Raw genomic sequence first — 10,631 nt, forward strand, 5'->3', positions numbered from 1 at the left:
CGAGAGCATCCTGACTGGTTGCATCACTGCCTAGTATGGCAACTGCTCGGCCTCCGACCCAGAGGGTAGTGCGAACGGCCCAGTACATCACTGTGGCCAAGCTTCCTGCCATCCAGGAACTCTATACCAGGCAGTGTCAGAGGAAGGCCCTAAAAATTGTCAAAGACTCCAGCCACCCTAGTCATAGACTGTTATCTCTGCTACCGCACGGCAAGCAGTACCGGAGCGCCAAGTCTAGGTCCAAGAGACTTCTAAACAGATTCTACCCCCAAGCCATAAGACTACTGAACATCTAATCAAATGGCTACCCAGACTACTTGCAAAGCCCCCCCCCCCTTTTACACAGCTGCTACTCTCTGTTATTATCTATGCATAAGTCACTTTAATAACTCTACCCACATGTACAGTATATATTACCTCAATTACCTCGAACCAAACGGTGCCCCCACACATTGACTCTGTACCGGTACCCCCTGTATATAGCCTCGCTATTGTTATTTTACTGACACACGGCCAAGGCAACAAAGGAGTGGCTCAAGAAGAAGCACATTAAGGTCCTGGAATGGCCTAGCCAGTCTCCAGACCTTAATCCCATAGAAAATCTGTGGAGGGAGCTGAAGGTGCGAGTTGCCAAACGTCAGCCTCGAAACCTTAATGACTTGGAGAAGATCTGCAAAGAGGAGTGGGACAAACTCCCTCCTGAGATGTGTGCAAACCTGGTGGCCAACTACAAGAAATGTCTGATGTCTGTGATTGCCAACAAGGGTTTTGCCACCAAGTACTAAGTCATGTTTTGCAGAGGGGTCAAATACTTATTTCTCTCATTAAAATGCTAATCAATTTATAACATTTTTGACATGCGTTTTTCTGGATTTTTTTGTTGTTATTCTGTCTCTCACTGTTCAAATAAACCTACCATTAAAATTATAGACTGATCATTTCTTTGTCAGTGGGCAAACGTACAAAATCAGCAGGGGATCAAATACTTTTTTCCCTCACTGCATAAACACCATGGGATCACGCAGCCGTCATACAGCTCAGGAAGGAGACGTGTTCTGTCTCCTAGAGATGAACGTACTTTGGTGCGAAAAGGGCAAATCAATCCCAGAACAACAGCAAAGGGCCTTGTGAAGATGCTGGAGGAAACAGGTACAAAAGTATCTATATCCACAGTGAAACGACTCCTATATCCACGTAACCTGAAAGCCGCTCAGCAAGGAAGAAGCCACTGCTCCAAAACTGCCATAAAAAAGCCAGACTACGGTTTGCAACTGCACATAGGGACAAAGATCGTACTTTTTGGAGAAATGTCCTATGGTCTGATGAAACAAAAATAGAACTATTTGGCCATAATGACCATCGTTATGTTTGGAGGAAAAAGGGGGATGCTTGCCAGCCAAAGAACACCATCTCAACCTTGAAGCACAGGGGTGGCAGCATCATGTTGTGGGGGTGCTTTGCTGCAGGAGGGACTGGTGCACTTCACAAAATTGATGGCATCAAAGGGAGGAAAATTATGTGGACATATTAAAGTAACATCTCAAGACATCATTCAGGAAGTTAAAGCTTGGTCTCAAATGGGTCTTCCAAATGGACAATGACCCCAAGCATACTTCCAAAGTTGTGGCAAAAAGGCTTACGGACAACAAAGTCAAGGTATTGGAGTGGCCATCACAAAGCCCTGACCTCAATCCTATAGAAAATTTGTGGGCAGAACTGAAAAAGCGTGTGTGAGCAAGGAGGCCTACAAACCTGACTCAGTTACACCAGCTCTGTCAGGAGGAATGGGCCAAAATGTACCTAACTTGTTGTGGGAAGCTTGTGGAAGGTCTACCCGGAACGTTTGACCCAAGTTAAACAATTTTAAAGGCAATGCTACCAAATACTAATTGAGTGTATGTAAACTTCTGACCCACTGGGAATGTGATGAAAGAAATAAAAGCTGAAATAAATCATTCTCTCTACTATTATTCTGACATTTCACATTCTTAAAATAAAGTGGTGATACTAACTGACCTAAGACAGGGAATTTTTACTTGGATTAAATGACAGGAATTGTGAAAAACTGAGTTTAAATGTATTTGGCTAAGGTGGCCTTCCCTGTAGCTCAGTTGGTAGAGCATGGTGTTTGCAACACCAGGGTTGTGGGTTTGATTCCCACAGGGGGCCAGCACAGGAAAAAAAAAAAAAAAAAAAAGTTTAATGAAATGTATGCATTCACTACTGTAAGTCGCTCTGGATAAGAGCGTCTGCTAAATGACTAAAATGTAAAAAAAATGTGTATCTAAACGTCCGACTTCAACTGTATGTCCTGGAAAGAGCAGGTGTCCTTTATGTTTTGTACACTCAGTGTATATACCACTATCCCCAACACACCCCTTCCCCCTACTTTGACCCAAACAGATCCTACACAAGGCCGTTGGCCTGGGAGGCTGGACACCCTTCTCTCAAAACCCCCTGTAGTTCTTTTGCACTAAAATATGAGGACATATAGACTGGCCGGGGGAATCCAGGAAAAAACGATGATCCCTTATCGATGTCAATTTTTAAATGAACTCAATATTAGGAAGGTGTTCTTAATGTTTTGTACATTCAGATCAGGTCCTCAGAGGAGTGGTGTCACACGTTTTCCCAATCCCTAGCAAACACAGCTGATTAAACAAATTGCATTCTAAACTGAAGATCATGACTAGTTGAGTATTGGAGTCTGGTGTGTTAGCTGGTTCTGGGGCAAAAGTGTGACACCAATCAGGTCCCCGAGGACTAGAGTTGCCCATCCCTGGGTTAGATGGTGGTGAAACACATTTTCTTTGTGAACGAATGTGCAATGCACTTTCCAAACTGTGAAAGGCAGCAATACGCAACATATTGTCTGGTCTGCCGGAAAGAAACACGAAGAAGAGGCGCAGTTTACCCACACAACAAGCAGCCCAGGGCATTTACACAACCCACTGTGTATTTTCGTGTTACTTCCTTGTTCTGTCTTATCTTTCGTATTTTTCTGGAGAGAAATGTGTAGACAGCGGTAAAACATTTTTGATTCGGCTACTTATCAATGCGAGCGACACATACGTCTAATAACTGTTTTCTTTAGATCCCCGCCTTGCGGTTACTGATTCGTCAAGACCCGCTGAGGCGATCAGGAGCTGTTGGACTTCTTCACCCCAGTACTTCTCGTCGATGGCAGACTCCCGAGAAAGAAGGAAAACCGGCGAAGATGAGCCTCAGGGTGCAGTCGGGGGTGAAGGTAAATATTAATATGCGCTTGATACTTTGAAAGATCGTCACCTGAAGTTTTTATCTAAAATATTGTAAACTAACACAATGTATAGGGTCCCGTCAGAATCCTTGGTTGCGGTCGAAGTTAGACTTAGTTTTTCCCTGATCTTTTAACATGTAGGACTAATTAGCGAAATGGTGAAAACAGTCTTAGTGAGGTTGGCTATTTCAACATGAAAAAATCTAGCACAAAAAATCTAGAACTATTTTGGGCTACACACTTTGAGCTTGGAAGGCCATAGGAATGTCCTCTGACGTCACTTCACTGTATCAAATGTGAAACAAAAAGTGTAATACTTGGTCAAATCAACATCATAAGGTCGTAAAGTCGAACTCTAGAAAGAGGCCTGAGTCCCCGAGTTGGAATTCCGAGTTGGATGACTGTTCAAATCGATTATTCCCAATCGGAGATCGTTTTTTTCCGAGTTCCCAGTTGTTTTGAACGCACTGAAGTTGGAAGTTAGAGATTTCCGAGTTCCCGAGCTTCCAGTTGTTTTGAACGCGGCATAACTCAGCCCCCAGGTGAAGTGGCATACAAAGTCTACATCATAAAGGAAACATGCAGGTCCTGGGAGAGAGAAAAAGTCTCTGCCAATTGAATTGGAGCACAATGCGTGATTAACACATCTATCTTATCACTACAATAAACTGCAATGTCATTAAACATGAATAAAAACATAAAATCACTAACAACTTCTTTGTAACAGATGTCATCGACGACAGAATTATGGAACAAGGAGCTGTTGTTTTAAGAGGGTAAATAAACTTAGCACTACCATTAGTATCCATCCTGATGATCGCATTATCCATTTTCACCAAATATTTGTACATTTTTATCCATGAAGGTATGTCATCGAGAGGGTCAGTGCAGAAAACCCAGAGAGGCGTTTGGCTCCAGAGGACCTTGGTGGCAGACCCAACGAACAAGAGGACCACCAAGTCAAAGACGTGGTACACCAGCTGCTGCTGATCGCTGATGACCTGAACAGAAATGCTGAGCTACAACAGTATGACATGATTTTCTTCTGAGTTAGCATATTAGATACAGTGCCTTCAGAAAGTATTCAAACCTCTTGACTTATTCAAAATGTTGTGTTTCAGTCTGAATTCAAAATGGGTTAAATTGTTGTTTTTCTCACCCATCTCCACACAATATCCCACTTGACAAAAGTGTTTATTTTTATGTTTGCAAATTGATTGAAAATGAAATACAGAAATAGCTCATTTACATAACTATTCACACCCCTGAGTCAATACTTTGTACAATCACCTTTGGCAGCGATTACAGCTGTGAGTCTCTCTTGGTAAGTCACAAAGCGCTTTCCACACCTGGACATTTCCCCTTAATTATTTTCAAAATTCTTCAAGCTCTGTCAAATTGGTTGTTGATCATTGCTAGACAGCCATTTTCAGGCCTTGCCGTAGATTTAAGTCAAAACTGTACCTCGGCCACTCAGGAACATTCACTGTCTTCTTGGTAAGCAGCTCTAGGTGTTTTAGGTTATTGTCCTGCTGAAAGGTGTATTCATCTCACAGTGTCTGGTAGAAAGTAGACTGAACCAGGTTTTCCTCTAGGATTTTGCCTGTGCTTAGCTCTATTCCATTTCTGTTTTATCCTGACAAACTCCCCAGTCCTTAACGATTACAAGCATACCCATAACATGATGCAGCCACAACTATGCTTGGAAATATGGAGAGACGTACTCAGTAACGTGGCGTATTGGATTTGCCTTAAAAATAACACCTTGTATTCAGGACAAAAAGTTAATTGATTCGCCACATTTGTTGCAGTATTACTTTAGTCCCTTGTTGAAAACAGGATGCATATTTTGGAATATTTTTATTCTGTACAGGCTTCCTCTTCCAAAGTCACCATTGGCCTCATGGTGAAATCCCTGAGTGGTTTCCTTCCTCTCCGGTAACTGAGTTAGGAAGGACGCCTGTATATTTGTAGTGTCTGGGTGTATTGATACACCATCCAAAGTGTAATTAATAACTTCACCATGCTCAAAGGGATATTCAATGTCTTGTTTAGTTTTTTACCCATCTACTCTTCTTTGCGACGCATTGGAAAACCTCCCTGGTCTTTGTGGTTGAATCCGTGTTTGAAATTCACTGCTCCACTGCGGGACCTTACAATTATCTGTGCGTGTGGGGTACAGAGATGAGGTAGTTATTCAAAAATTATGTTAAACACTCTTATTCCACACAGAGTGAGTTCATGCAACTTCTTATGTAACTTGTTAAGAAAATGTATACTCCTGAACTTAAAGTATTTAGGCTTCCTATAACAAAGGGGTGAATACTTACGGACTCATGACATCAGCTTTTCATTTTTAATTCATTTGTAAACATAAAAAAACAGAAAACATCATTCTACTTTGACTATGGGATATTGTGTGTAGGCCAGTGACCAAAAAAATCTCAATTTAATCCATTTTAAATTCACACTGTAATGCAACAAAATGTGGAATTAGAGGTGTGAATATTTTCTGAAGGTACTGTATTTGGCTGGTCTATGTGATGGTGATGGTTTTATGTACTAGTTTACTCAAGCAACAAAGAATATAAGCCTGGATGTGAACACAAATGAGTATATTCCCATATCCTATTGTAGTGGTTTGGCAAAGTGTCATCAAATGTAGAACTGTATTATTTTATCATTGTTTCATTTCCTTGACAACAAGAAACATGGAAAGAGAAACTCTCTTACTTTTCCTCAGTTTCTAATTATTTGTGTCTCCTTCCTCTGACAGCCTAATAAGCACAGTCCAGGTGAACTGTGCCCAGGATGTGTTCTTCTCAGTGGCCAGGGAAATCTTTGCAGATGGTATCAACTGGGGCAGAGTGGTCACCCTGTTTCACTTGGCCTACAAGCTTATTTACAAGGTAACACGTGGAATCGGCCTGTTACTGAATATGAAATCATTGAAACTTACAAATGTCAAGTTTTTAAAAGCCAGCAGCGTACCACCCTGCATCCCACTGCTGGCTTGCTTCTAAAGCTAAGCAGGGTTGGTCCTGGTTTGTCCCTGGATGGGAGACCCAATGCTGCTGGAAGTGGTGTTGGAGGGCCAGTAGGAGGCACTCTTTACTCTGGTCTAAAAAAAAATATCCCAATGCAGTGATTGGGGACACTGTTCTGTGTAGGGTGCCGTCTTTCAGCTGGGACGTTAAACGGGTGTCCTGACTCTCTCTGGTAACTAAAGATCCCATGGCACTTAACCCCGGTGTCCTGGCTAAATTGCCAACCTGGCCTTCATACCATCATGGTCACCTAATCATCCCCAGTTTACAATTGGCTCATTCATTCCCATTTAACTATTCCCCAGGTCGTTGCTGTAAATTAGAATGTGTTCTCAGTCAACTTACCTGGTTAAATTAAAAAATGAATCAAATAAAGCAGAATGAATCTCCCCTCACACTATATGTATATTTGTTATCCCCCTTTCCAAGGCACTGACACAGAACCACTTAGAAATCATCAAGAAGGTTATTAGCTGGGTATTACAGTTCATCAGGGAAAATGTCTCCGCTTGGATCCGACAGCAAGGAGGATGGGTGAGTACCCTGCTGGAGTATGCCAACATGCCCACCCTTGAAGACTCCACTGCCAGATGTACAACGAGACTATATTTTACTTCAAAATACCACAAGAGCAGAGACGCTATCACAATCAGTACATACATGCAGTAAAGAGATCAATTGAAAACAGACTGTGGGGGGATAGAGGACTGACGTCGTCAGTGGTGCCCATAATTTTTTTTTTTTTTAAAGCTGATCTAACAAAGTGGATATTTGTCACATTTGTCATAATGTATGTGTTCGAGAAGGCCCACAATGTGCTTACTAAAATCTGATTTGGTGCATAATATTTAATGTCCTTTTTGGGTTTAGAAAATATGTCTGCTAAATGTCAACCACCGTTTGGAAAAGCTGAAAGCGTAGCTAGCCATATGGCAATTAGTGGTGGTGTTTTTAAGTGTAATGCAGTTGATTGGTAAAGATGACGTGAACATGTATTTGCGGGTGACATCCATAAAAGCGTTGTACCATTTTTTTATTTATTTTTTACACCGACATGGTGTCAAATACAGAAATTAACAATAGCTTAAATGTAGGCTAATTTTGATGGGCGGTATTGAGGAGATTCTGGATCTATCCCCCACAGCGTTTCCATGGCCTGTCCATTATTTTGGACAAACTCTTAACTGATCTATGGGGCGGCAGGGTAGCCTAGTGGTTAGAGCGTTGGGCTAGTAACCGAAAGGTTGCCAGTTTGAATCCCCGAGCTGACTAGGTCCAAATCTGTCGTTCTGCCCCTGAACAAGGCAGTTAACCCACTGTTCCTAGGCCGTCATTGAAAATAAGAATTTGTTCTTAACTGACTTGCCTAGTTAAATAAAGGTAAAAAAATTTACATGTAAACGATGCTAGTTGATAAGTTCTTGTACATACTACGTATGGTGACTCACGCATGCATATCAAGAGGAGGAAATGCTCACTCCTACTCAAATACGACCATGCACATATATGTACTCAATGGCCAATGCAGGCAGACCGTTCCGATGTGGGCAACACCGAGTTCAACTACCTGTGCCACAGTACTGTCAGTTCATAAAGCTACGTTTGTTTGATGATGAGTAACCTTGCCTCACACCTATAGATCCCAGAACTAGCACTAAGGCTTTAGCTCAGCAGGCTGAATGGTATCGAGTCCAGCCTATGACTACGGTTTGTACGGACAACACTGTTGTGTGATTGACTTTCTTTTTGCTTGCAGGAGGCGGCTGTTAGCACCGTGTCACATTGGCGTACTGTGTCGCTTGTGGCTGCAGTGGCTTTCGTGACGGCCATGGTTTACTGGAGGAAAACACGCTGACGTCGTCTTAGGAAGTGCCCTTGGTGAAATCAAAGTGCCCTTAAAATGTGGACAGTTCTCTAGGAAGACAGGTTAATGTGCTATGTCCTGTGCAGTTGATTTGACTTTGGGGGGTGACCTAGTAATCTCGTTGTTTTTTATATGTGTGTATATATATAATGAATTGATCTGAAAAGGGAGAGTCAGAGGCTTTTTGGTACAGTACTCCACACTGAGCAAGTATTTATTAGTACCAATGTGAAATGGAATTTTTCAAAAATATTTTTCTATTGCTCATAAAAGAACCTTGTAAGGTGTTTTATTGAACGATGTTTTATTGAATCCCCAATCTTCTATTGATTTGGAATTCAAAGTAAACCACTACTATTTTTTTCACAGCTCTAAATATGTATTATTTCTATGTATCTGAATGGACCAAATGTCTTTTAAATCGTGGCAAACATGCACACATGTTTAATAAAAATACCTTTGCGAAAGCAAAGTAATATTGCATTTTTTTATTTACTTTTAAGTGTTTGCTGGTTAACTCCACTTCCTGAGTAAACTTTAGTTTGGGGACCATACTAACTCTATCATGGTTTGACCAGGTCCCTCTTTAACTAATATGTTTTATGACACAAGTTTAGGTTATTTCTCCTTAAACCTGAAAGAATTGCACAATCCCAAGGGTGGGCAATCTTACCCACCAAAGGCTGGTGTGGGTGCAAGCTTTTGTTCCAGCCTAGAGGTAACACCCGATTCCACTAATCAATCTTGCATAATAATAGTACTGCATAGTACATGCAGTACTATGCTTAAACCTCAAGATGTCGTAGTACTCTTTTGAGAAATATGTTGGCGTATTATAAACAAAATTGGAATTGTACATAGTCTAAACTATTTCACAAACTAAATTTAGTCTGCGATATAAATGATAGAAGCCTTTCACCCAATCCTTTCTTACTTCTTATATCCAAGGCCATGATGACCATTGTGGATATTTCTTATTCTAACAAGTTTACCTGAGCTGTAAACCCAGACACTAAAAGCAAATTGATGTTCGGGTGCGATTACAGATTTTTTACCCCCATAATTTTCCCACCTCATGATTTATTGTATTAATATTACCAGGAATATGGTATTATGTCATTGTCAAACTGGCATAATACAAGATGTATCATTAACATCACATCTGCCAACCCCAGAACTGCTGTACCTTTTCAGGATCTTGTGAGTGCCACCTACCCTGGCCGTGCCCTCGAATGTTTTGTATTCTGCTCTCTGCAGTGTTTATGCACAGTTAGTGATTCTGTTTTTAGTCCTCTACCTTTCTGACAAAATGAACTTCCTGGTTATATAGACATGATCAATGATATTACATAACAAATGCCTCACAATTAACCTTATTAGACTGCTCTGATCCCAAAAAGGAAATGATGAACATGTATTATTAATCATGTATTAATTGTCTCAGTGTAAGTGTAATGAACTATTCTCAACCAAGGGCCGGATTCAATCAAGACCGCAGGAAACGGACACTAATGAAACATTCTGTTGTTCCCTGTGCAAGGGAAGGTTTTTGTTTCATTGTGTAAACACTCACCAATAAGTGTGTAAAAAATCAGATTTTATGCCACTGGTGCAATGTGATTTTTATTCAATGCAGGTTCCCGCAGTGTGAGTCTGATTGAATTCTTCAATGGCAGTATTTTCCATTGCGTCACATTGACAGTGTCCCTTGCACGTGACGATTTGCCACTGTCTTCACCTGAGTTCTGCTTTGCCTGGCCCATCTCCAACAGACACAGCTGTGCAAATTGCACCTGTCTTAGCACAACATACAGACAAAAAAAACGTGGGGATATGATAGAGCATCCAAATGTTGCTCAGCAACACAAAGAGGAACTCCTCCACAGTGGTTACACAATGTGTGAGTCTCAGACATGTGCGTGGCATCCTCTACAAAATTCATTATTTGGGCAGTATTATTTACAAGGATGCGGCATCTAATTATTTTGAAGAATATTGGGTGTTCATGTTTTTTTCTACCTCATGATTCCTATTTTTACAATTAGGCATTGAATGTTCAACGGTAACAGGGGTCGCCGATTTCTGGGCCTGGGGAAAGATTTAACTTTAATTTACCCCTCCCTATTGGTAACGTACATTCTAAATCAAACCATAAAACGCCTGCTAGATCACATGCTCAACAGGCGTCTGGCATCTCACTCTAGTCAGCTGACATCTTTAGCCAATCTGCTGAACATGGCTGTCACTGGAAATCTCAGCCACGAGGTAAACACAGGGCTAATAACCAGTGATCCACAGGATCACAGGGATCACAGGATCACAGGGCTAATAACCAGTGATCCACACAACCTCTAAAAAGTGAAGGCAACCAAATAACACTCAGTGGTGCAGTAGATGCAGAGGAGAAACCCTGAGTGGCATCAGCCCAGTCATCACTGCGTCGTCAGAGAGGCTAACACAC

General features: G+C 41.4%; 1 protein-coding gene across 1 annotated transcript; it reads left to right on the forward strand.

Annotated features, from left to right (window-relative positions):
- The first annotated feature begins 2,891 nt into the window (after positions 1–2,891).
- Positions 2,892–8,651, forward strand: LOC106561972 (apoptosis regulator BAX). The gene is made up of 6 exons (XM_014126469.3): positions 2,892–3,247; positions 3,987–4,035; positions 4,125–4,286; positions 6,036–6,168; positions 6,736–6,840; positions 8,063–8,651. Exons 1-6 carry the CDS (start codon positions 3,181–3,183, stop codon positions 8,159–8,161), a joined length of 615 nt encoding a protein of 204 aa, XP_013981944.1. The 5' UTR covers positions 2,892–3,180; the 3' UTR covers positions 8,162–8,651.
- Positions 8,652–10,631: the final 1,980 nt, after the last annotated feature.

Source organism: Salmo salar, chromosome 11 (genome assembly GCF_965601325.2).
Source record: "Salmo salar chromosome 11, fSalSal1, whole genome shotgun sequence".
NCBI classification, from domain to species: domain Eukaryota; kingdom Metazoa; phylum Chordata; class Actinopteri; order Salmoniformes; family Salmonidae; genus Salmo; species Salmo salar.